Source organism: Ictalurus punctatus, chromosome 1, assembly GCF_001660625.3.
Source record: "Ictalurus punctatus breed USDA103 chromosome 1, Coco_2.0, whole genome shotgun sequence".
NCBI classification, from domain to species: Eukaryota; Metazoa; Chordata; class Actinopteri; order Siluriformes; family Ictaluridae; genus Ictalurus; species Ictalurus punctatus.
The window spans coordinates 36,744,068-36,771,567 of NC_030416.2; the positions used below are offsets into that span (position 1 = coordinate 36,744,068).

Here is a 27,500-nt window from a genome sequence, read left to right on the forward strand (position 1 = left end):
GAGAGAGAGAGAGAGAGAGAGCTCCAGACTAAAAAAATGATGTGTCCTAGTTTAGAGCTGAGTGTCTCACTCAGTCCAGTGAAATAGAGGAATGTGATTAATTTGCTATTGTCTCCATAGGCTCTAACGGTGTGTGTGTGTGTGTGTGTGTGTGTGTGTGTGTGTGTGTGTGTGTGTGGTAATGAGTTCATGGCTCAATGTGTCCTAACACACCGATTCAAACCAGAGCTGAGGAAAACAAGAGATTTTTGGGGTATACAGCCGTTACCGGTTGCTTTTGTGTCACACAGAAACAGAGGAGTGATGGAGTTAGGGACGGCGGTGTAGGAGGAGTGGAGTTAGGGACGGCGGTGTAGGAGTGATGGAGTTAGGGACGGCGGTGTAGGAGTGATGGAGTTAGGGACGGCGGTGTAGGAGGAGTGGAGTTAGGGACGGCGGTGTAGGAGTGATGGAGTTAGGGACGGCGGTGTAGGAGGAGTGGAGTTAGGGACGGCGGTGTAGGAGTGATGGAGTTAGGGACGGCGGTGTAGGAGTGATGGAGTTAGGGACGGCGGTGTAGGAGGAGTGGAGTTAGGGACGGCGGTGTAGGAGTGATGGAGTTAGGGACGGCGGTGTAGGAGGAGTGGAGTTAGGGACGGCGGTGTAGGAGTGATGGAGTTAGGGACGGCGGTGTAGGAGTGACGGAGTTAGGGACGGCGGTGTAGGCGTGATGGAGTTAGGGACGGCGGTGTAGGAGGAGTGGAGTTAGGGACGGCGGTGTAGGCGGAGTGGAGTTAGGGACGGCGGTGTAGGAGGAGTGGAGTTAGGGACGGCGGTGTAGGAGTGATGGAGTTAGGGACGGCGGTGTAGGAGGAGTGGAGTTAGGGACGGCGGTGTAGGAGTGATGGAGTTAGGGACGCTGATGTAGGAGGAGTGGAGTTAGGGACGCTGATGTAGGAGTGATGGAGTTAGGGACGGCGGTGTAGGAGTGATGGAGTTAGGGACGGCGGTGTAGGAGTGATGGAGTTAGGGACGCTGATGTAGGCGTGATGGAGTTAGGGACGGCGGTGTAGGAGGAGTGGAGTTAGGGACGGCGGTGTAGGAGTGATGGAGTTAGGTACGGCGGTGTAGGAGTGATGGAGTTAGGGACGGCGGTGTAGGAGTGATGGAGTTAGGGACGGCGGTGTAGGAGGAGTGGAGTTAGGGACGGCGGTGTAGGAGTGATGGAGTTAGGGACGGCGGTGTAGGAGTGATGGAGTTAGGGACGGCGGTGTAGGAGTGATGGAGTTAGGTACGGCGGTGTAGGCGTGATGGAGTTAGGGACGGCGGTGTAGGAGGAGTGGAGTTAGGGACGGCGGTGTAGGAGTGATGGAGTTAGGGACGCTGATGTAGGCGTGATGGAGTTAGGTACGGCGGTGTAGGCGTGATGGAGTTAGGGACGGCGGTGTAGGCGTGATGGAGTTAGGGACGGCGGTGTAGGCGGAGTGGAGTTAGGGACGGCGGTGTAGGCGTGATGGAGTTAGGGACGGCGGTGTAGGAGTGATGGAGTTAGGGACGGCGGTGTAGGAGGAGTGGAGTTAGGGACGGCGGTGTAGGAGTGATGGAGTTAGGGACGGCGGTGTAGGCGTGATGGAGTTAGGGACGGCGGTGTAGGAGGAGTGGAGTTAGGGACGGCGGTGTAGGCGTGATGGAGTTAGGGACGGCGGTGTAGGCGGAGTGGAGTTAGGGACGGCGGTGTAGGCGTGATGGAGTTAGGGACGGCGGTGTAGGCGTGATGGAGTTAGGGACGGCGGTGTAGGCGTGATGGAGTTAGGTACGCTGATGTAGGAGGAGTGGAGTTAGGTACGGCGGTGTAGGCGTGATGGAGTTAGGGACGGCGGTGTAGGCGTGATGGAGTTAGGGACGGCGGTGTAGGCGTGATGGAGTTAGGGACGGCGGTGTAGGCGGAGTGGAGTTAGGGACGGCGGTGTAGGCGTGATGGAGTTAGGGACGGCGGTGTAGGAGTGATGGAGTTAGGGACGGCGGTGTAGGCGTGATGGAGTTAGGGACGGCGGTGTAGGAGGAGTGGAGTTAGGGACGGCGGTGTAGGAGGAGTGGAGTTAGGGACGGCGGTGTAGGCGTGATGGAGTTAGGGACGGCGGTGTAGGAGTGATGGAGTTAGGGACGGCGGTGTAGGCGTGATGGAGTTAGGGACGGCGGTGTAGGAGGAGTGGAGTTAGGGACGCTGATGTAGGAGGAGTGGAGTTAGGTACGGCGGTGTAGGCGTGATGGAGTTAGGGACGGCGGTGTAGGAGTGATGGAGTTAGGGACGGCGGTGTAGGAGTGATGGAGTTAGGGACGGCGGTGTAGGAGTGATGGAGTTAGGGACGGCGGTGTAGGCGGAGTGGAGTTAGGGACGGCGGTGTAGGAGTGATGGAGTTAGGGACGGCGGTGTAGGCGTGATGGAGTTAGGGACGGCGGTGTAGGAGGAGTGGAGTTAGGGACGGCGGTGTAGGAGGAGTGGAGTTAGGGACGGCGGTGTAGGCGTGATGGAGTTAGGGACGCTGATGTAGGAGGAGTGGAGTTAGGTACGGCGGTGTAGGCGTGATGGAGTTAGGGACGGCGGTGTAGGAGTGATGGAGTTAGGGACGGCGGTGTAGGAGTGATGGAGTTAGGGACGGCGGTGTAGGAGTGATGGAGTTAGGGACGGCGGTGTAGGAGGAGTGGAGTTAGGGACGGCGGTGTAGGAGTGATGGAGTTAGGGACGGCGGTGTAGGAGGAGTGGAGTTAGGGACGGCGGTGTAGGAGTGATGGAGTTAGGGACGGCGGTGTAGGAGTGATGGAGTTAGGGACGGCGGTGTAGGAGGAGTGGAGTTAGGGACGGCGGTGTAGGAGGAGTGGAGTTAGGGACGGCGGTGTAGGAGTGATGGAGTTAGGGACGGCGGTGTAGGAGTGATGGAGTTAGGGACGGCGGTGTAGGAGTGATGGAGTTAGGGACGGCGGTGTAGGCGTGATGGAGTTAGGGACGGCGGTGTAGGAGGAGTGGAGTTAGGGACGGCGGTGTAGGAGTGATGGAGTTAGGGACGGCGGTGTAGGAGTGATGGAGTTAGGGACGGCGGTGTAGGAGGAGTGGAGTTAGGGACGGCGGTGTAGGAGTGATGGAGTTAGGGACGCTGATGTAGGAGTGATGGAGTTAGGGACGGCGGTGTAGGAGGAGTGGAGTTAGGGACGGCGGTGTAGGAGTGATGGAGTTAGGGACGGCGGTGTAGGCGTGATGGAGTTAGGGACGGCGGTGTAGGAGGAGTGGAGTTAGGGACGGCGGTGTAGGCGTGATGGAGTTAGGGATGGCGGTGTAGGAGGAGTGGAGTTAGGGACGGCGGTGTAGGCGTGATGGAGTTAGGGACGGCGGTGTAGGAGGAGTGGAGTTAGGGACGGCGGTGTAGGAGTGATGGAGTTAGGGACGGCGGTGTAGGCGTGATGGAGTTAGGGACGGCGGTGTAGGCGTGATGGAGTTAGGGACGGCGGTGTAGGAGGAGTGGAGTTAGGGACGGCGGTGTAGGAGTGATGGAGTTAGGGACGGCGGTGTAGGAGGAGTGGAGTTAGGGACGGCGGTGTAGGAGGAGTGGAGTTAGGGACGGCGGTGTAGGAGTGATGGAGTTAGGGACGGCGGTGTAGGCGTGATGGAGTTAGGGACGGCGGTGTAGGAGGAGTGGAGTTAGGGACGGCGGTGTAGGAGGAGTGGAGTTAGGGACGGCGGTGTAGGAGGAGTGGAGTTAGGGACGGCGGTGTAGGAGGAGTGGAGTTAGGGACGGCGGTGTAGGAGTGATGGAGTTAGGGACGGCGGTGTAGGAGTGATGGAGTTAGGGACGGCGGTGTAGGAGTGATGGAGTTAGGGACGCTGATGTAGGAGTGATGGAGTTAGGGACGGCGGTGTAGGAGGAGTGGAGTTAGGGATGGCGGTGTAGGAGTGATGGAGTTAGGGACGGCGGTGTAGGCGTGATGGAGTTAGGGACGGCGGTGTAGGAGTGATGGAGTTAGGGACGCTGATGTAGGAGTGATGGAGTTAGGGACGGCGGTGTAGGAGGAGTGGAGTTAGGGATGGCGGTGTAGGAGTGATGGAGTTAGGGACGGCGGTGTAGGAGGAGTGGAGTTAGGGACGGCGGTGTAGGAGTGATGGAGTTAGGGACGGCGGTGTAGGAGTGATGGAGTTAGGGATGGCGGTGTAGGAGGAGTGGAGTTAGGGACGGCGGTGTAGGAGGAGTGGAGTTAGGGACGGCGGTGTAGGAGTGATGGAGTTAGGGACGGCGGTGTAGGCGTGATGGAGTTAGGGACGGCGGTGTAGGCGTGATGGAGTTAGGGACGGCGGTGTAGGAGGAGTGGAGTTAGGGACGGCGGTGTAGGAGTGATGGAGTTAGGGACGGCGGTGTAGGAGGAGTGGAGTTAGGGACGGCGGTGTAGGAGGAGTGGAGTTAGGGACGGCGGTGTAGGAGTGATGGAGTTAGGGACGGCGGTGTAGGAGTGATGGAGTTAGGGACGCTGATGTAGGAGTGATGGAGTTAGGGACGGCGGTGTAGGAGGAGTGGAGTTAGGGATGGCGGTGTAGGAGTGATGGAGTTAGGGACGGCGGTGTAGGCGTGATGGAGTTAGGGACGGCGGTGTAGGAGTGATGGAGTTAGGGACGCTGATGTAGGCGTGATGGAGTTAGGGACGGCGGTGTAGGAGGAGTGGAGTTAGGGATGGCGGTGTAGGAGTGATGGAGTTAGGGACGGCGGTGTAGGAGGAGTGGAGTTAGGGACGGCGGTGTAGGAGTGATGGAGTTAGGGACGCTGATGTAGGCGTGATGGAGTTAGGGACGGCGGTGTAGGCGTGATGGAGTTAGGGACGGCGGTGTAGGCGTGATGGAGTTAGGGACGGCGGTGTGTCACGTCTCATCAGTGCAGGAATGATATTATTATAACAGGCTTTTGGTCCAGTACAGTGTGTTTAAACACAAATACACAAAATTAAGTCTCCTATAATAATACACCCTCACAAATACACACCAATCATCCTGCTCAAAAGTTTACCCCTCTGTACCTGATTCAGGGTTACAGCGAATCGCTGGGGGTAAGGTAGGGACCCACCCCAAACCTGATGCCAAAGGACAAGAAATATAAAGGAAAATAAATTGAAATTAACTATGAGGACAAAACTGTACAGAACAAAGACAATAGCTTACTGTAAAAAAACAACGTTCATCACCTTTATTTACATTTATTCACATACCATATTATTATTATTATTATTATTATTATTATTATTATTATTATTATTATTATTTTATTATTATAGTTAATTTTGTGTTGTATAATGTTTAAATATTAATATTATAAATATTTATATAGTATAAATAAATGTCTGTTACGAACTGTAGTCATTAGATATAATGATTGAAAAAAGTAAAAAATAGTCAAACAAATAATAATAATTAAATAATAAATGCACATTGTTTGGGAGGTCAAAAATTCTCCAAAATTATAAATATCTACATTTATTAATTTATTTGTGTACAATTTTCTTTTAAAAGGTATACTTTATGGAAATCCAGAAGTGAAGCTTTTAAACTTTGAATAATTCGTGTTCGCTTGGCACGGAATCGTTGTTCTTCTCTTTTCTTTATTTTTGCCTACGTTTCAATGCAGAATCAGAAGTTCTTCAAGCGTTTTTGGAAGGTTAAGGGTTCTCAGGCTTTATTTAGACCCATTCCTGAACCCTCTATTGCAGAACCTTTATATCTAGAAAGGGGAAACACTGAAGAACCCTTTATGGTACTAGATGGAACCTAAAATATTCAAAACCAACACTTTAAAGTGAGCCACCAATCCATGTTCACAGCTCTCCATTCCATTCCAGTCTGCTATATTTGATGATATTCTACAGGATATTATTATGTGTGTACAGTTGTGTTTCTGGATCAGACGTGAAGTCTGTTGGGTATCATGCTCCAGAAAACCGCTCCCGGTGCCCTTCCTCAGTTTGCTGCTTAAGTAACATGTCTCTTCATTAGTCATTCCCTCTCGAAAAGAAACAAAAGCTTGGTGTTAAGTAGTGCTCGCAGAGCCAGGAGGGTTTTTTTTTTTTTTTTAATCGCTTTGCAGAAAAACAGACATGTTCAGAAAACCCGGCGAGGAAGCTGAACCAAAGGCCTCGCTTTGGATGCAAATCAGTGAACGGATGCGTAATTGCTTGGCTGTGTCGTTGGGTTACTGTGGAGACGTCGAGAGCTCGGCGCTTTTAGAGGACCAGGCTTTTCTCACAGACCTCCCGCACAGCCATGGCGCCTTCATCCATCCTCCCTCCTTTCTTTAAAGCAAAGTACAGTGCTGCCTTTCATCTGCACCATTCAGGCTCCGAGTGAAAGGAAAAGAAACTGTGGCAGTGGAGGAAGAGAGCAGACAGTTTTACACGGACGTCTTTCGTTTAGTCCTGCTGCACTGCACTGTAGTGCTTTTCCTGCTTGGAACACTTGACTTGCTGCATGAAGGGCTTGATGAGTGCATGATAAAGTGTGGAAAAGCAGGAAAAACACAAAACATTCACGATTTCCCAAAGATGATGAAGTTGGTTGGGAATAAACCCCTGTGTGTTGTGCTGTTGGAGTGAAATAATCAGTGATGGGGAAGAGTTACTATTACAACTCTGAATTTGGTTATTTTCCGATAACAGCACGTCAGTGTGCTTTATTCCTTTTGTACCACAGGATTCTTCCAACATCATACATTTTATCCATTTATAGCTACATTTAATGTGGTGGAACAGTCTTTCCCTCAGCAGCCTCTCTCTATTCCCTCTCTTGACGTTAATAAGATGTAGCTTGTCATGTTACTGACTAAAGCATAAACTCCTCTGTCCTGAAGATGTCGGGAAAGTGCAAGTTACAGCGTTACCTCTGACACTGGAGACTCCTTCCATAAATATTAAATAAGCGTCTCCTTACCCAGTAGAAAACTTCACCAGATCAATGATTACATTGAGACAAGTTTTTTTTTTTTTAAAAAAAACTTGGTATATGTGGAGCGTCCGTTGTACAAGTCCCCTGTGAACGAGCTGTTACTATAGAAACGATAACATATGAGAACGAGCGCATTAATATAAACCTGTGATTTGCACTAGGATATAATGTTTATAACACATTCTGTAATAAAGGTTGTCTAACACAGCTCTACAGACAGTGCATTCATTTATATTTAGGGTTCAAATGAGACCTTGTATGAAACTTAAAGTTTATGTTAACTTCGGTTTTAAAGTTAAGGAATGTTCATCCTCAGTGAGAGTTTACCGAGGTTATGATTAGAATTATAGTTGCGATTGAGGTTGAATTTAGATATGCGGTATGTTTAAGTTGCATTGGAGGATAAGAGGATCACACTCTCTCATTCACAATGACGTTGTTCTCTTATTTGAGTCAACCTGTGCTCTTTATTGATATTGCTTTATATATCATTCATCATCATCATCATCATCATCATCAGTATTCATGGTTGAAATGCATTACTCAGTATTTCTATTTACTTTTTTTTTACAACAAAAACTAACAAGGACAAAACCAACCAAGTGATTTCCTCTGCATTGGGAAACATTCTATCCATCCAGATCATGTATGGCTTAATTTGAATAATCAAGTGACGAACTGAAAGGGAGGAAGGCAACTAAATTGAGTGCGTGCTCTCGTCCTGCTTTAGTATGAGCGTGGGTCTGGGAGCTGTATTAGAAGTTGGTGTTTGTACATCTGGTTAGAAATTCTTCTCATTTTTCGGTCATTTGCAAATTGCAATGTTTTGTAATTATCTTCGGTTCAGACGTATGGAAAGTTTTGAACTTGTTCTTCTATATTTTTTTAAAAAAAATGGCTGCACATCAGGAATTTCATTAAGTCAAGAGTTTCCACATTTGTGGAAGCTTTCTAAAACTGTTACGGCATTGGAATCTCTTCAGGTTAGCACACAATTTTTTTCACATAAACGGTATTGTCAGTACACAGGATGAAAATAGAAGGTTCGCCAACACCTGACTAGACATAACGATTGAAAGTGAATATCTGCTTCACGCTGTATCCACTCCGTATAGTATATATAACGATGTGTATGTGGTGCAGACTATTTTCAGAGATCACAGAGGAAACTCACATTTTCTTCTCGAATGTGAAGCCTGACTGTGAAAGCACACGTTAACACAGTAGTCTGGTCCGTAGACTAAAAGCCAGGATCAGACGAAGCAGATTATAAAGTCATATGTTCTGCTTAACGTCTGGGGGGCTTTTCTCAGCTAATAAAGAACATTCGAAAGGGTTTTGTGTTTTGGAGTGGGAGCGTCTCGTGTGCTGGAGTGGGTTTCTCACGCTCTTGGGTTTGACTCGGTCCCACTTCTCATGAGAGCGAGACGCTGCCAAAATTCTCCACCGTTAGCTGAAAGAACACAGTACAAACCTCAACACATTGCAGTGGAGCACAAAGTGAACATTACTGCATTAAAGTGATTAGTTTGGCAGTGTTATCCAACACCACATAACAATGAGAGGGGATACAATCCAAGCTGTCAAAGGTTATGTGGGTCTTGACCAACGATTTAAATCCATCAATTGGATTTAAACAATCTTAGAAGTCCGTGCCTAAACAAGTGACGCAGGTTTGACTCGAACAAATAATCCCCAGCCCCAGAGGCTGGGCCACATGTTACTTTGAAGTGATACATCTCATGGGTAAGAGTTGGTCCATCATGAGCCACCAAAACATCTTCACTGCACCTTGGTGTAGATTCTACTGGAACTGCATTGGAGGGATGAACACCATTCTTCCAAATGATATTCCCTCAGTTGGTGTTTTGGTGATGATGATGATGATGGTGGTGGTGGTGGTGGTAGAGAGTGCTGTCTAACACATGCTTATCAAACCATTCAGTAAACCCTCATGCTTTGTGAACGTGGACGGGGTCAACCTGGAAGAGACCAGACCCATCAGATTAGAAATGTTTCATCACAAGTGATCCATTAGAAGAACTAAATAAGAAATTGGAGTTCAAACATGACAGCAAAAATAATTAAATGCTCTCCTAGAAGATCTGATTAAATAGGTGTTCCTTGAATTGATGTTAGGGAATCATTTTGGGGAACAGAATGGTGGTACCCCATATGAGGGATCACCAGGTACCATTTGTTCCTATTATTATCACAATATATCAGAAACCATTTAGTGTATGAAATCCAGACCCACTGCCATATTTTGGATCATCTATATGAGATGTGTCAGGTTTTCCAACAGGTGGTATCTGATCTTCTTTAGTGAATCTGTTTGATAATGAGAGTGCCATAAGGTTTTAGCAACAACGAGCAGAGTTTGGTGGTGATATGAGATATCAGCTTAAAGCCATCTTTGGAGTGGATTCATTTTACATGTGGAGGTGCGGTAATTGAATTATTACTGCAGTAGCACTGGGAATTTAATCCCCTCTGAATCTGTCTTGTCACATGTATGGATAAAATGACTACAAATGTCCCCCAGCAACATACAAATAGTACTTAAGAGAAAGAAAATTCCAGCTTGCCAGAGCTTTATCTCCCGCCAGTTCTCACCTGGTTTCCAATTGAAGCTAAGCAGGGTTGAGCCTGGCCAATACCTGGATGGGAGACCTCCTGGGGAAAACAATGTTTGATCTTAGATGTGGTATTAGTGGAGTTTGCATGTTCTCCCTGTGCTGAGGGGGTTTCCTGCCCCAGTCCAAAGACATGCATGGTAGGCTGATTGGCATGTCCAAAGTGTGTGAATGTGTATGTGTGTGTGCCCTGTGCTGGACTGGCACCCTGTCCAGGGTGTACCCTGCCTTGTGCCTGATGCTCCCTGGGATAGGCTCCAGGTTTCCCTGTGACCCTGAAGAGGATAAGCGGTATAAAAGATGGATGGAAGGATGTGGTATTAGTGAGGCCAATAGGTGGCGCTCACCCTGTGGTCTGTGGGTCCTAATGCCCCAGTACAGTGACGGGGACACTATACTGTAAAAACAGCACGGTCTTTCGGATGAGACGTTAAACCGAGGTCCTGATTCTCTGTGGTCATTAAAAATCCCAGGACACTTCTGGTAAAAGAGTAGTGGTGTAACCACTGCCGAAATTCCCCTATTGGCCCTTCTCTATCATGCCCCCCTAATAATCTCCATCTCTGAATTGGCTACATCACTCTCCTCTCCACTAATAGCTGGTGGGTGTTCTGGAGCACTATGGCTGCCATCGCATCATCAAAGTGGATGCTACACATTATTGCCCCCCATACTACGTAACGCACTTTGAGTATCTAGAAAAGCGCTATATAATTGTAACTGTCTAACTAAAAGTTCAAGTGCATGAAGTTCCTTCTCATGTTTTTTTGGGGAAACTAGAATTGTTACATTCCTGTGCCTTGATCTGAAGCCGCGGATTAGGCTAAGGTTACATTTTAATCTGAGGACATCATTTTGGTCCACCTTTGCTCCATCAGGCTGCCTCCCGTGCACTGAATCTGCACAGCCACCTTTGTAGGTGACCCCTCCCAACTCTTTACCCGTACAACATTTTGTAAAAGATACTTTAGTATTCAATACATTAGTGACAGACACTGCAACACATCTATCCCCCAGGCAGTCAGGCTCAGGACCTCATTGTATTGTATTACTGTTTTAAGGTACAGCAGGTAGTGTTGCTGCCTCGCAATTCCAGGTTCAGTGATCTGATCCTGAGCTTGGATTATCGTCTGTGTGGTATTTTACATGTTCACAATGTTTCAGTTTCAAGTTGGTGGAAATTAGTTGTTATGCTGAATTCTATTAATGTCAACTCCTTTAACAACTGTGTGTTTGGATTGGAACAAGAATATCACTTGGGATAAGATAAATGTATTAAGGCCATGTTAAGTCTCTGTTGTATTGAAAACAAACAATTAACTGTGGACTCTCTACCGAGAGTAAACAGTGTAACCTTCAGTCGTTATTATTATATCATGAAGCATATCAGCATTCATAGATCAAAGTTCTTTTGGATTATTTTCTTACTTAATGTCTGGCAGAAGATGTATTTTCCGATGAGAACGTGCGTGCTTTCTTTGCACAGACATTTTGATTGTCCTGTCCATTCTTATATAAAAAAAAATATATATAAATGCCAAGAACTCAAGGAATTTCTGATCTTATCAAACTTTTCTCTCTGAAAGTCTGCAAAGCAGTGAGAAGTGTTTGTTGGTTGTATGTCTCTGTAGAATGTCTGCTATGTGCAATTTATTCAAATTCACATTAACATTTGATTTGGAAGTCAGTTTCTGAAAGTCGCCGAAGCCTGATTTTGCTCTTTTGTTTGTACCATTAATTACATTTCAGCAGCAACGTGAGACAATAACGCTGACTGAATGTGGATTGATGTCAAATATATCGCATATGTACACCATTTATTTATGTAACATATTTTTTTCATATTTTGATGCTTTTCACAAAAAGGAAAAAAACAAAACAAAACATGTTTTTAACACAGGATTGGCATCTTGGGCCCAGAGCAGTTTATGGAGGATTTAAGAGCCTTGCTAAAGGGCCTAGCTGATTATACACAAGTTCTCAAGCTGTGGCACAAGTGAACTACTGAGGAACATTCATGCTATGTTTTCCCTCCATTATTCAAGTAACATAACAAAGATGTACTTAGAGATATAGTTACTTAGAGTCTGGTTCTGCTGGCCATGTCTGCTGTCCCCTACTGAACACAGCCTATGGTTCTGTCGTTCTGTTGCTGGTGTCCCCAACTGACCATGGTCTATAGCATTGCCTGGTTCTGGTATTCCCTAATATATTCACTATGGCCATTCTGGATAGGGTCTACACCAGTGCCTGGTTCTGCTGTTACCCATCCAACAGGGGTAAGGTGCTACCCTGCCATCAGGATCAAATGTGGTCCAGTGTCTTGCCCAAGGACACGTTAGTGTTTAGTGTAGGCTGGGGATTGAACCGCCAACCCTGCAATTAGTGGATAACCCGCTCTACCACCTGAGCCACAGCGTTGATGTCTATACCAGGTTCTGTTCATCCTTACTGATCAGGGACTACAGAAATGCCTGGTCCTGCTGCTCCCTGCTCGACAGGGTCTACAGCAATGCCTGCTTCTGCTAATCCCTACTAAACAGGGTCTATAGCAATGCCTGGTTCTGATGTCCCCTACTGATTAGGCCCAGCTTTTGCTGGTGCCTACTGAACAGGGTCTAGAGCAGTGCCTGCTTCTGCTAATCCATACTAAACAGGGTCTATAGCAATGCCTGGTTCTGCTGACCAGGGCCAAAGCAGACCCTGCTTTTGCTGTTGCTTACGGGAAAGGGTCAAAAGCAGTGCCTGGTTCTGCAAATCCATACCAAACGGGGTCTACAGCAGAGCCTGGTTGTGCTGTTCCTCACTGAATGGGGTTTACATCAGTGCCTGGTACAACTGTCCCCTACTCAACCAGGTCTATAGTAGTGCCTCTTTCTGCTTTTTCTTACTAAACAGAGACTACAGCAGTGCCTGGACCTGCTGTTCCTCAGTGAAGAGGGTCAAGAGAAGAGCCTGGTTCTGCTGCCGAATAATAAACAGGGTGTATAGCTGTGCCTAGACTTTATGGGGCAGTACCATCAGACCTGGAACCTAGCAGAAAACCTGAACATAATCAACGATGTCTAGCACAAAGGAACTTAATTACTGCTCCAGCCATGATTATTTATATATCACAGTCACTTGTTTGTGAAATAAGACAAACAAAATAAGTGAAACATTTTAGAGCTTTTGTTGATAAGGTTCTGCAAATACATTTTATAGGGGCCTTTTTTATGAGACAGGGTTAGCAATAAAGAGAGAGAAGATTAAATGATAGAAGGTGATAAAGGGAGAGACCAGCCAAGCTGGTTCACTGCCAGCGTTCTGTACAGGCCTCGGGGTAATAACTCAGGGCTTTTTGTCTCCCCTTTGGGAAACGAGATCTTGATCATTCATTTGCTATGGCTGAGTAATTTTCCCAAAATACAACAAGAAGAACCACATGCCATTATACAATACACAATGCCCATGCTCCCAGTGTGGATTACGACACTGAAGGGCTTTGATATTGGGGGAATAGCTTGGTTCTACAGCCTGTAGCAACTTGTCAGTCATTTTCTATGTGCAGGTGACTAAAAAAACTGACATTGTGTCTTGGAGGTTAACAAGACAGGACCTGTGGGACGGTTTTAATCTTTTCTATGACCACTATATTCTAATCTGCATTCCTGCTTTCGCAATCAGGCTCCTAGTTAACGACGTCTTCTTTCCCACAGGAAACAAAATCCCAGCGCCTCCACACACAAAAAAAAAAAAGCTGTGGAAAGAACCTGTAAAGAATTCGGTCACAAAGCAGCGGTTGGCATTGATTCCTCTTTCCTTTTGTACACGTATTCACCAGAAGGCAAGACAAACCTGCAGACCGGCACATCCCTCCAAAGTGAACACAAAAGAGCCGTGCTTGTTTATATTCACTCTCGTGAATGAGGATAACCTTTTCTCTGTGCACTCGCACGAAAGAGGCCTGAAGCATGTACCAAAATGTTGTAGCTCTCCTCCCTCAGGGGGAAATGACTTCATCTAGCATCACTTGTCATTACCACTGACGAGCTGTATCACAGGGAATCACTGTGAACGCTGGAGCTCCATGCACAGTTCTCCATGACTAGTGGTTTCTTGTGTGGAAGTCGCGATTATATGGGATACAAAGTAAAGATTAGACAGAAGGATATCAGTGGAATCAGTATAACAGGACCACAGCGCTGTTGAATTCTGGATCTTGATTGGTCAGAATTTGTTGATTCATTTTCTAGAACAGGAGCGCAGACAGTAGCGCAGCTGCAAATCGCAGGTTTATATCAATGCGCTCGTTCTACTATGTTATCGTTTCTATAGTAACAGCTCGTTCACAGGGACGTGTACAGCAGACGCTCTACATAAACGGATTGTGGGTAAAATGTAGGTAAAATCTGATATGGTGAAGTTTTCCTTAAGAAGATGTTTGTCTAACATTTATGGAAGGAGTCTCCAGTTTCAGTGGTATATAACAGTCAGAGGTAAAACATGGGAAAAGTCTAGCGACAGAGGTGTTGTGGTTTCTTGCTAACAAGCGAGACTTGTTCTTTAATAAAATAAAATAAAAAAGTTTACAAATTGCCGTGGTCTAAGAGGAACGCCTGGGGACATGGCTGTTGTAGGAAAATAACCAACTCTGTGATGTTAACAGTAGCTCTGCTTCATTACACTCAGTTGTTGATTATTTCCCTGTAACGGCGTAACGTGGAGTGAAAAAGAGCAAGAGCGACTGTGTGTTTTCACACGTGTTCAGTACCATTTATAACCTGCGTGGGTTGAAAGCTCGGAAAGGGCTCACGTTTGTAAGGCAGGAAATCGGCTCAAACAACGCACCAGAATAAAATGCCCAAGGGATTTAAAAAAAAATAAATGAACAGGCAAGAGAAAGTTAATCCAGTGTTTTGTTGCAACAATATAAAGAATTGTAAAGTAGAGGGACAAAGCAATTCATAGAGAAATGAAAAGCATGATGAAATGGCAAATCAGCAAGACCAAAGGCAAAAAGCACAACGGCATGTACATGTGTGCACAGCGTATTCTAAATCCATCAACTGGAAAGAAGCAAGTGTTAAAGTACATTATTTCTGCCCGTGTCCTTCCTGTGGAACATCCCGATTTCTCTAAAGCATCCCAGTACAAACATTCCTGTTAAAATAGGTAGTGCAAGCATAACGGTGAACACTCTCTCTCTACAAATTAACATGACCTTAACCTTATGATGCTCAGACCATTATTATAGGCTACTAACTGACTCTGTATCAGAGATCATTTCATCACTTTATGCGTTAGGAGCATTCGCAAGGGTTTATTGGCTTAGTCGAACCCCAGTATGTGTTAAAATAGCCAGAGTGATGACTAAACAGATGGCTGTTTATAACCGAGCGGAAACACCTTGTCGGCAAAAGGACTGTTTTCAGCTGACACGGCCGTCCTGTGAGAACTGATGTACTGTTCATGCTTATCCGCACCTCTGCTGATTTCACCATCGGTGCCAGGCTGAATCCCTGTTCTGCTGTCGGTCCAAGCAGCCTTAAACCGGTGAAAAATCATGAAATGTGGATTTCTGATAGATTCCCATGTATATGCTTTCGCAATTAGCAAAGACTGGAATACTAGTTAAACCATTACGCGTACCTGACCTATAAAATTCCTATACAAAGTCTGATAAAAAAAAAAAAAGGTTAATTTACCGATCCCAGCTCTGACTGCAGTCTTTCTTCGCTTCCTCCACTTCATTTGAAAGAAAGAAATGAGAAGCAGGCATGGACAACCCTGCTGACATAAGGAACCTTCTTCCAGTTTAGAAAACAGGAAGTCATCTACATATCCCGAAGGAAAGCTGCTGAAAGATATACTGTATGAGTAATAACAGCACTATACGTTTGTGTGAATGATATGGAGAGGGAAAACAAAGTGCTCAACGAAGCCCAGAAAAACTCAGTGTCTCTCACATCTCTTACATCAAATGTAACTCGCAGCGGCGTGTTCGGTGTCTGACGCCTGCTGTTCTATTTTTGTGCTTGAGCTGCAGTATGAGCGTAATGCGTCTAACAATTAAGGCATGTCTAGCGCGCTCAAAAATAGAAAGGTGTGTAAATTCGGTCTTTCCTGGATGATTAGCAGTTTGCAAGATGTACCTCTGAAAATGTGAGGTCATGTTCAGTGGGGGATTATTATTGGACCGTTTGAATGTTGGGAGGAAAACTGTAAGGAAAGAGCGTTGTCGTGTATCTGGTATCTCCAAGGATAAGTTGAGTATCACTGCAGTAACACTGAACAAACATAACCCTGGGAGGTTAGCTGATGGACAAACCACAACAGAGGAAAGCATTTTAGGGTTATTACTAAACTAATATAGTTCAAGGAAATGAACATCTAATGGAAAGTTGTACTTGGCTCTAAAGTTGTACTTTAGTGTGAGATCAGCAGTGCTGTTTATCCAGCAGAGGGTGATATTTATCTTCTGCTATTCTTCCACATTCACCATCTCTGACAATCACATATGTCACCTATAGCTTATAGAATATACTTTTTCCTGTCAGATTGGTTTAGTGGTGAGCTTTTTATTTAGTTGTGTGTTTTCTGATAAATCCTGAGTGGCTATAAGCCATTATCCATCCAGCCATCCATCCATCCATTTTCTGTACTGCTTATGCTATACAGAGTCGCTGGGGATTCTGGAGCCTATCCCAGGGGACTTAGGGCTCAATGCAGGGGGATACCCTGGACGGGGTGCCGACCCATTCGAACCCCCAATCCCGGAGGTGCGAACAGGAGATGCAGGAGGACTGTGTGTGCGATGACATTTCAATAAAAGTTATACTGTGAAAAGGAAAATCTGAAACTGTTGTATCCTACATTTCACTCCTTAGTTTGTGATTGGCGTTTATCAACATATGTGCACGTGAGCGCGAAGAACAGCAGGGAAACTTTCGTAAGTGCCTGAAAACGACTAAGAAATATTCTCAAGCTTCTTCACCGTCATTAAAAATAGCAGTACCTATGAATATACATTAGTATGCAAATTAGCAAATGCCCCAACACACACCCTTCTTCCTGCCATCCTGCTAACAACGCAATATCGCAAACATCGGCTAATTTATCCACCTGGGAAACTAACTGCTATTACAATTTCGTATAATGTTACCATGACAACCATCGTTCTCTTCCGCCCTAACAGGATTCCGCACGTACCACATCGACATCTGCTCAAAATTTGCATACGGGACGTGACTGGTCCCCTTATTTTGCGACATCACAAACTGTGCTCATGTGTAATAATACGCTGCTTCTTTTGTTACATTTCAATTCTATTAAAAGATAAATATAAATCTGCAAACCTGCAGTTACACGCAAATAAGCTTTCGAATGTGAGCACTTCAGCTCTGAGAGGTGCCGGCCCACAAATGAAGTACCAGTGATGTCATATTTAACACCTAAACATTGCTCATGACCAACGTAGCATTTTTGTGAGATAAGGCTTGGATCAGGGTCTAGTTTCCACTTCGCTGTTAAGCACTAACTTGCTCTCCTCCCTCTTGGCCGGCTGCCCTTCGAGACGTCCGCTAAGCAAATCCAAAATAGCAACAGGTTGTGGTTGTGTGAGTGTGTGTGTGTGTGTGTGTGTGTGTGTGTGTGTGTGTGTGTGTGTGTGTGTGTGAGAGATGTGGGCTTGGTTCTACAAGGCCCTCAGGCCAGCCACAGAGAGTGAGAGAGAGATAGAGTGTGTATGTAAAAGTGAGAGAGAGATAGAGAGGGGAAGAGAGGAGCTCTCTCCCACGGTGCTCTCGGAATGCTCAGTGTCATGTGTTTCCTCCGAGCGTTCTTCACGGTAAGAGCTTCCTAGCTTTCCTCCAACGTTCGTTTGTGCTCTGTTCTATTTGAAGCTAATCCCGCTTGGACAGACGTGGTGTGTGTTTGTAAGTTTATGCATGCTTGTACTTTGTGTTTGTGTTTTTTTTCGATTCGTGGGAGATGATCGTGAGAGCAGAATAGGCCTTCAGGATGGAGTGTCGATGTTTGGAACAAGTAGTGTTTAAATGTCCGAATGAAGAAGCACTATCGGGATGAAAAATTTCACTGATTTATCAGGACTTGTGATGTTTGGATGAATGCAAGTTTGATGATGATGGTGGTGATGATGATGATGGTGATGGTGATGATGGTGATGATGATGATGAAGATGATCGTGGTGATGATGATGATGATGATGATGGTGATGATGATGGTGATGATGATGATGATGATGAAGATGATCGTGGTGATGATGATGATGGTGATGATGATGAAGGTGATGATGGTGATGATGATGATGATGATGGTGATGGTGATGATGGTGATGATGATGATGGTGATGATGGTGATGATGGTGATGATGGTGATGATGATGATGGTGATGGTGATGATGTGGTGGTGGTGGTGATGATGATGATGGTGATGATGGTGATGATGATGATGATGATGATGATGATGGTGATGATGGTGATGATGATGATGGTGATGATGGTGATGATGGTGATGATGGTGATGATGATGATGGTGATGGTGATGATGTGGTGGTGGTGGTGATGATGATGATGATGGTGATGGTGATGGTGATGATGATGATGATGATGGTGATGATGATGAAGGTGATGGTGGTGATGATGATGATGGTGATGATGGTGATGATGGTGATGATGGTGATGATGATGGTGATGATGATGATGATGGTGATGATGGTGATGATGGTGATGATGATGATGATGGTGATGGTGATGGTGATGATGATGATGATGGTGATGATGGTGATGATGGTGATGGTGATGATGGTGATGATGGTGATGATGATGATGATGGTGATGATGATGATGATTATGATGATGATTGTGATGATGATGATGATGATGATGATGATGTAGGTGGATGCTAATTATGTTAAAGAGAAAGTGACCGGAGCCTGTTTATATACTGCGTATTTGCTCAAGACAAAGCTGCGATTTCAGCCACAAGCAACACTTAAATTTGTACACAGCTTTAGTTCCTACCTGCAATCAGTTCACGCAAACAGGGAAGCAAAACTTACAACCATGGTTTCATCTGATCCTGTCATATCCACAAGTCAAGCTTGGAAGGAAGTAACAGAGATCGTTGGTGTCTCTGGTGAGTCTGTGTAGCTAGTACAGCTAGCTAGCTAATCTAGCATGTAAATTATATGTAAATCAAGACAACTAAATTTCCACACTGATTAGAGAGTTGGTCCATTTGAGTTTAACCAGTTACTGTAGCTTTAGAAGATAGATACAGCTCTAGTGTTTCTCGCTGGGACAAAGTAAAATGCCGGACAGGCCACGCCCACAAGATACTAAACTAAAAGTGGCTTCTAGATCTGCTAAAGTGATCAAATATTCATCTTCTCTTTCTTTGCCTTTTTATTCGATGCTAAATGGAAGTCATTTTCAGATAGGACCCGTGAAGCCTGTTTGAATCTGCGAGCTTCTTTTCTTCACGTTGTATGTTTTGTTTTCATTAGCAAAGCCTTATGGGAAATTTAGGGATAATCCTAACAGAATGCATTTTAAAGAGCATATGAAGGTTATGATGTGATATGTATAGTCCGATATGAACCCGATTAAGACGATACTCCGATTAAGAAACTAGCATGTAAACAGAGATTATTGATCACCTTAATCTGATTAAACTCGTACTCGAAGTAAACACAAATGGAATTAATACATGTGGGAGTTTTCACCACAGTGTGCGACAGGACACGTACACACACACGGCAGCGCTCGACCGTTTTACGGCAAACAAGAGAGCACGGCTGCGTCCCAAACCGCGCACTTACCTGCTATACAGTAGGCGAATACATGTATCTCAGCTACTATACGATAGGTAAGTATGCAGTTTGGGACGCAGCCCACGGCTTCAAGCAGTCTAGTTGCACGTACAGCACGACAAATAATTAACCGCACTCGAAGCGTTCGTAAAATAAAAAAACTAAACACCCAGAGCTGTATACGGTCCCATAACGAAGACCAACTGTACGTCGATACGTGAGATTCTGGAGGGACGTCGGGGACGTCATGACGTGTGCCGTTAATCCATCTAGGGTCTATAACATGTAAAACGGGGACATGAAAGAAGTATTCTAAACGCGACTCGTGTAAACACCTTAATAACAATATTATACATCTTATTCAGAATAAGGTCCACAATTACATTACCGCTGTCCGTGTAAACGTCCTCAGTGTTTTTCTCTCCACTGGAGGCTTGTACTGTATTTTTACTCTCAACATATCTCTCAGTGCACATGTGATCAATCGCATATATTCCTCTTTTTTTTTAAATTGAGCGACTCTAAAATGGACTCTATTGATTGCAGGACCCGTGTACGCTGTGCGTATGAATAGGCGTCACGTTGCTATGGTTTTCCTGCACTGTGGTATCCGTCTGATCCGGAGCAGACTGTTTCTCTTGACGGGATCTTTCATCGTGATCATTAGAGCTTATTAGAGGAAGTCGGTTCTATTCAGTGCTCTTGTGCTTCAAAAGAAGCGTCTGTCAGTCCCCTATTGTGCACAGTGAAGATTATTAAGAAGTGAATGGACTTCAGAGCTGCCGACTCTGACCTCTGTCCCGACCCGAAGGTCTGAAGAATAACCTCCACTAACACGAGTTAAGATTGAGTGAGGGGTCGAGTGTTTTCTGACTGACTGAATTCCCTCGCATCATAAAGTTTATCCAGTACATTTAGTTTTTATTGAAATGCCCTTTACGTGTACGTTGGATCGGTCTCGGTTATAATAAACCGCCAGCTTTACGAGCTGTGCTGATATTATTAATGCACTTATGGGTCTCTGGGTGCTGTTAAATCTGAGCCTTGTGGATGGCTTGTTAGTGTGATGTCTGAGGCTGGGTCTACACTGGGACTCTTATTCTCTCTCCGCGAGTCTGCTCAGCGTCTGCTTCACTCGGAGACTGTAATGGAGCTCAGTGTCACTGCTGCTAGCTCTGAAAGCTCTACAGATGAGGTTCTGTAATATTTCAGCTACGGTTAGGTTTAAAAATGTTCAGTGCCAACACCGATCCAGGACCTTGAATTCTCTACTGACTCCCAAATGATCCTTTTTTTTTTTTCTAACTGGGACAGACGAGAAAGGAAGGACATTATAATTAATAATAAAGGGTATTTATTTAATGTAATAACAGGGAGGTAAAAGGAAGGAAGGAAGGAAGGAAGGAAGGAATGAAAGAAGACTGCAGGAAGGAAGGAATAATTTAGGAAAGAAGGACAAAGAAAGATAAAAGGAAGGAAGGAAAGGAGAATAGGATGGAAGGAAGGAAGAATGTAGGAAGGGAGGACGAAGAAAGAAGGAAGGAAGGAAAGAAGAAAGGGAAGGAAGGAAGGAGGGATGGACAGAAGGAAGGAAGGAGGGATGGACGGAAGGAAGGAAGGAGGGATGGACGGAAGGAAGACAAAAGGAAGGAAGGATGGAAGTTAAAAAGAACGAAGGTAAAATGAACAAAGGTAAAAGGATGAAATGAAGGAAGGACGGAAGGCAGGAAGTATGAAAGGATGGAAGGACGGAAGAATGTAGGAAGGAGAGAAAGAAGGTAAAAATAAGGAAGGAAGGAAGGAAGGAAGGTGAAAGGAAATAAGGAATGAATGAAGGAAAGAAGAATTCAGGAAGGAAGGAAGTTAAAAAGAAAGAAGGAAGGTAAAAGGAGGAAAGGAAGGAAGGATGAAAGGATAGAAGGAAGGAAGAATGCAGGAATGAAGGAAAATAAGGTAATAATAAGGAAGGGAGGTAAAAGGAAGGAAAGAAGGAAGGTGTTACAGACCTTCGCTTCTGTTCAGAGACGGTTTGTTCCAGTTTGACGTACACTACACGACCCGCCTTACTCCTCCCTCTCCACAGCCTTTCTCTCGACAGAATGTGTGTACTGTCACGTGAAACCACGTGACCTCGGGACCGAAAGAATTTAACTTTCTAATGACATTTCTAATACCTTTATTAAAAAATTGTAATTATAGAAGATACAAAAACATAAACAGAATTCTTAGCATATTTTCCACCAACACAGATGTAAATAATACTAATAATACTAATAATATTGTTATTGTTGTTATATCTGTGCACGGTCTAGGGGGAAATCTGTCTCTGATTAGTGGATGAGTCGATACTAACTGATCCATTTCTAGACCCAGACATCAGAAAGTGCAGTCGCTGGAGGTTTTCTATGGACCATGTCATTTGCTATAAGTCTAGACTCCAGAAACCGAGCCCAGATGGCTCAAGCCTTACAGATAAGTATTGTTTTTTGATTAGATGAGGAAGTGGATAAGTATCGGTGCTGTGAGCATCCCTCTCCAGTACAGGCCAGATTTTTTGGCTGGATAATGATCTTCTGGGAGCCATAAGCAATGACTCCTACTTTTCCCATATAACTGACAACGGCTGGAAGTTTTCTTGTGTCCGTGAGCTATTTTCCGTTTTCACTGTGTGTGTGTATTTTGCTGCTGATAACCACTGAGTCTGATCCTTATAAGGACACGTTACAGGGTGTTCCTTCGTTTCGGTTTATATGTTTGCGTGTCAGACTGCTGCAGCGCTAAACTGTAGGGCTGAATTAGGAGCTACCAAGATAAATAAAGCCCAGAATGTTGCGGAATCCATTCTCAGTCATTCTCACAATGTTGAATAATCTATGTTCATGCACGCTCTTAAACGCAAGTGCAAGTGCATTGCTTATTTGAATGGAAATAAAGCACACACACCCCCCCTGCTGGATATCGCAGCAGCACACATAACCACACCTCTTCGTAATGAATTCATTTAAGCCCCACCCACTGCTTGTCACCATGTTAGTGCCTGATACGTTTTCATTTACTGATTTTGGCAGACGTTCTTATCCAGAGCGACTTACATTTATCTCATTTCTACAAGTGAGCAGATGAGGGTTAAGGGCCTTGCTCAAGGACCCAAAACAGCATGGCAGTGCTGGGGTTTGAACTCCTGACCTTCGGATCAGTAACCCAGCACCTTTAACCACTGAGCTAGATTAGGAACTGAGATTATGAAACACGTGTGTCTGTTGATATGGTGAGGTTTTCTGCACGTTTTATACAGTTATTTAACATTTATAGGTGCAATTATGTAAGTGAGACATTTTGTGGACCTGACATGACGTTGAATGAAATTATATATTGAAAAAAAAGTGCAGTATGCATCATTCGTTAATAAATGCATTCGTAATCATTGGCAAATTGCTGTGGTATAAGAGGAATAAAACACTCGGTAACAGTAATTCCATGCCGCCACACCACCCTATCCGTCTGTATTTTTGTGTATTAGCACAATACATATTCATTACTTGGTTTAATGAGATTTTTTTTTTTGGTTTAATGAGAATTACGGAATGAATATTTAGCGTAGCAAGGTCATGTATACGATTAGTTAAATTGCAAGCCAATAAAATTTTAACTATTACACAACTGTACCGAGATAAATAAATAAAAATCTTAAATTCGTCATTTTAGTAGTTTTCATATTTATTCCCTTCGCCTGATGTCCGGTAGGAGAGACAGCGACGGTTACGGTTGTAACGTGGTTAAAACATCGTTTTTCTGGTCAGAAGGTCACGAGTTCAAATCCCAGCACCGCCAAACCCCCACTACAGGGCCTTGGCCTTGAGCAAGGCCCTTAACCCTCAAATGCTCAGCTGTATAAATGAAATAAACGTAAGTCGCTCTGGATAGGAACGTCTTACATTTAGGCACAAGCTCAGGCAATGTACGAACAGGTTATCAAACAGCGAGAGAGCAAGGCAGGAATCATAAAACGGGAAAACAAACGTGGGTCAAAAAAACAGAATTAGCAAAGACGAAAAGGCTTGGAATGTCAGCTCTGTGAACACACGTCCTTGTGCGCGTGTGTGAGCGAGTGTGCTTATTTAGTGAGTGGTGGTAATTGAGTCCAGGTGTGTGCAGTCAGTAATCAGGTGACATCGACCGTGGTGTGTGGGTGTTGTCATCCAGATTGTCCAGATCTGTAGGTGGAAGTGCATTCTGGGAATTGACACATGGTTTCTTTTCTAGACATAACTCCACCCTTGATCTGTTAGCGTATTGTTATCTGATTGTGTTCGCCTGTTCTGTGTTAGTTCTTAATTAGTTTGGCTATGTACACCCTGTGTTGTCATCGCATCATCGCAAAGTCTTATCATACTTGTGTATCATTAAATCAGAGCCTTGTAGGGTTTTTTTTTAGTTTTTTTTTAGACAATACGCGCACAAGCTAACAGTCAGGTATAGTCTTCGAATATTTCATATAACGTTCCTGCTTAATAAATGCAGACAGGGATTTTGCAATTCACATTAATTTGGTAGTTAGAAACAGCAGTATTAAGTCCAATGAAATGTTCTAAAACTTCTAAGGTTGCTGATATGTTAAAGAAAGTGTTCAGTGTATCAATCTCATTAGCATAAAAGAAAAATAAACCTGGCAAATGTAGCTAGTAAAGAATGTGCATTGGGATTTCTACCAGATTTTTGGTTCATCTTTGCACTAAAAATGGAAAAAAAAACAAACAAACAACTAATTCTACGTTCTGCAGAGAATATTTATGGTGTATAACTGATTTATTTAACAGATTATGTCTTATATCTGACTATATCTGTATTATAACAGATTATGTATCTGGCACAATTTTCCATTCTGTAATTGTATTTACAGAAAAGGCCACAGACGGACAGTATGAATTTGCTTCTATCAGCTTGGACGTGTTCCAGGACGCTGGCGAATCAAAAGCCAGTATTGTTTCAGTCCTGACCGAGTGAACATCTATGTGAATGTGACTTCGTGTTGACCTTTTTGCTGAATGGCTTTGTTTTTTTTTTTTCCACAGTGCTGTATAATTCATTAGAGTTATAATGACCTCGTCACTGCTTTACTCACGGCGTCGGTGGCTGCGCCGAGTCCTACGCCCGAGCCGTGAGGTCTACCACAGAGAGGGCAGGAACAGTGGAAGGGTCTTTTGAGGTGGAAGGAGTGAGAGATGGCTGTGAGGAAAGGATTAGGGTTCTACAAAAGACTGGTGGTTAGATAGAAACCAAAATGAGCAGGATTTTGCTGTGGTTTGGAGTATTAATGGGAATCAGGGCTGACCAGGTGACCGCCTAGGGTCCGGGTGTGATGAAGGGCTCTTTGTTATGGTGCCTTTTCAAATCTTTTTTGCTAGTGGGGTTTCAGTTTGATGAGGGAATTCTATACTAGTTTTGTTCCTATCATTACTACAGACGAGTTCCCTGATAACGGTTCTGTGGTATTCTTTCTCCGGAGAGTGTGTTTTTAATTCTAACATCATCCTAAGCCTTGATTTAAAAGCAAAAGTATCGCACACAGATTTCGTTACAAGAAGAGTCATTTGTATTAATAAAGATAAATCGGAAGTAAAATAAAAACCTCAGTTGGCAAGGACTGATTGGATTGGGAAAGCTATTGTTGTGTTGTTCAGGAGGTGAAGGAGCACTTCACGTCACCCCGCGCTTTTGTGGCTGATTTGTTTGGATGTGACAAATAAAATAGCCCTTTTCTAAAGCGGCCACATTGCGCAGGACCGCGTGTAAAAAGCATTGATAGAAATAAAAACCCCACTAAGTTTTCACATACAGTGTTCTCCCACCTCAGTGAGGTTCTTTCGGCATGTTTTCAGTCGTCCACGTCCCTCAGACAACATGCTGTCTGCATTTCTCCGTAGTTCTGCATAAATATGACCTAAAACATCATCAGATTTCATCGAGTCCTAAACGTAGACAAAGAGAACCACATTAAACAAATGAGACAAAACGATTACACTCGGTCATTTATTTATTGGGGGAAATGACCCTATGTGACATATCCGTGAGTGGAAAAAGTATGTGAACCTTTGCTTCAAGTTTCTGGTGTCTTGATATCAGTATCCTCAGTCCAGGACAGGTTCAGCGCTGGGATGTTGGTGGGATTCCTCATGTGAAGGACTTGCGTCAGGTCCTTCCACCACTGTACGAGCTATGTGCCCGTCCCCCCCCCCCCCCCCCCCCCCCCCCCCCCCCCCCCCCGCAAAAATCAACATGTAAAACTGGAATGATTGACAGTTGCGTAGGTGTTTTGAACTCTCTGATATTAACTGATACCCTTTAAGCCCCGCCTTCTTCCGCATCTCGCATTAGTAATGTTTTGTCTAATCTCATATTTCTCTTGGTTTCTTGTTTGCGTTCACGGTAAACCGAGCCTGTTTTGAGTCCATTCGTGTGAAATAAAATCTACCACCGTGTGTTCCACTTAGCTAACATTACACACATGTGCAGCGGACATCAGCTAACCAGATCCGTTAGCGATACCGGTGAAAATATTCAGCCGAGAAGAGAGAAAATTATTATTTTTTTTAAACTCGATTAAACAGGCCTACAGTTAAGTGTGAAATCTAACACTTCAATGGTAATAATAATCAGAGGGTTTAGGTTGAGCTCCGGTTTAGGGATTTCCCTCCATCGTGAATCCGCCACATGAATGTACTCATCAGTACGGATGGAGTTAAGTCAAGCATGTTAAAGCAGGATGAAGATTAAACTGCAGTAAATATTGATGTAGGAGCTCATCAGACTCTCTTACTCCATGACTCAGAGGACTGGAGCGTTCCTGCCGGGCCTGGTCAGTCGGTCGGTCCCTCGGTCGGTCGAATTGCGTTGGAGTGAAACAGTGGAACAAGTGCATCATGGTAAAATTGGTTTAATAAGGAATGACCCTCTACACTTGGGGCTGTGTTGTGGTCGTGTGGGTGTTTATGTGGTATTGATTTATATGGAACGTGTTGGCAGGAGAGTTCTACATACAGCGGGGGGAATAAGTATTAAACACGTCACCATTTGTTTCAGTAAATATATTTCCAATGAGGTTATTCCCATGAAATTTTCACCAGACATCAGTATTTACTTGAGAAATCCGGGCATATAAAGAATTCACAACGTAATGTGTAATAAAGCAGAATGACACGGGGAAAAAAGTATCGAACACGCTAGCTGAAATGTTTTTAATACTTAGTGGAGAAGCCTTTGTTTGTAATATTGCATGTACACACCGTATATACACAACGTGTGTGTTCCACAAAAATGGCCTACAGATTAGAAAGAGTCTGATTTATAGGCTTTATGGGATACGGTCACACATGTTGTTCCCACCTTTCCTCACCTGCCATCTCGTCTTCTTCTCTTTATCATGTCAGGTCCACCTGTGAAGACTTGAGCTGAGCATTAAACTCCACTCCTGGTCATGAGGACTCAGAGCACAGCTCGGTGACTTTACAAGTCCAACGCAAACCCAATTAGAACTGGGGTGATCGATCCGATTGGTAGGATGGGATGATCCCTAATCTGTGAGAAACCAGAACAAATGTAGAATCGAGTAAACAAGGCTCCTTCATAGCCATATTAGAACATAAGACTTTGCCTTGACACTTTGACACAGCGGGGTATACATCAGGGGTGTCAAAGCTCAAATTCTACCCTGACCACGCCAGGGTTTTAGTGATACGCTGATAATAATCCAAAACAAAACAATTAAACCTCTACTACCTATTTATCTTGAAGAAGGTGTGAAATAAAATCTCTTCAATTCAGTTCAGTTTTATCCGTGTAGCGCTTTTAAGAGCGGATTTATCCGTATCGAGCGAGACGGTGGAGACGGTGGTGAGGAAACACTCCCTGAGATGATACGAGGAAGAAACCTTGAGAGGAACCGGACTCAGAAGGGAACCCGTCCTCATCTGGGGAACGACGGATAGTGTGAGAGTCTTCAGTTTAGCTGTCTTTGGGCAAACTGAGTGAACTGTTAAAGCTGAGTACATTAGGTTAAGAACACCGCTAGTTTTCTTTAACATCTCAGTGAAATAGCCGCGTG

At 44.6% G+C, this 27,500-nt stretch overlaps 1 protein-coding gene across 3 annotated transcripts in view; it reads left to right on the forward strand.

Moving 5' to 3' along the window:
- LOC108267341 (rho guanine nucleotide exchange factor 4) overlaps positions 1 to 27,500 on the forward strand; it is a 133,074-nt gene that overhangs the window by 18,588 nt on the left and 86,986 nt on the right. Inside the window, exon 1 of one of the 3 annotated variants that reach the window (XM_017471545.3) lies at positions 17,321 to 17,413. The exons of the other annotated variants lie outside the window; for them this stretch is intronic. Within the exon in view, the coding sequence (XP_017327034.1) occupies positions 17,375 to 17,413 (39 nt within the window). The 5' untranslated portion in view covers positions 17,321 to 17,374. Of the gene's footprint in view, positions 1 to 17,320; positions 17,414 to 27,500 lie in introns of those variants that run through there. 3 annotated transcript variants of the gene reach the window in all.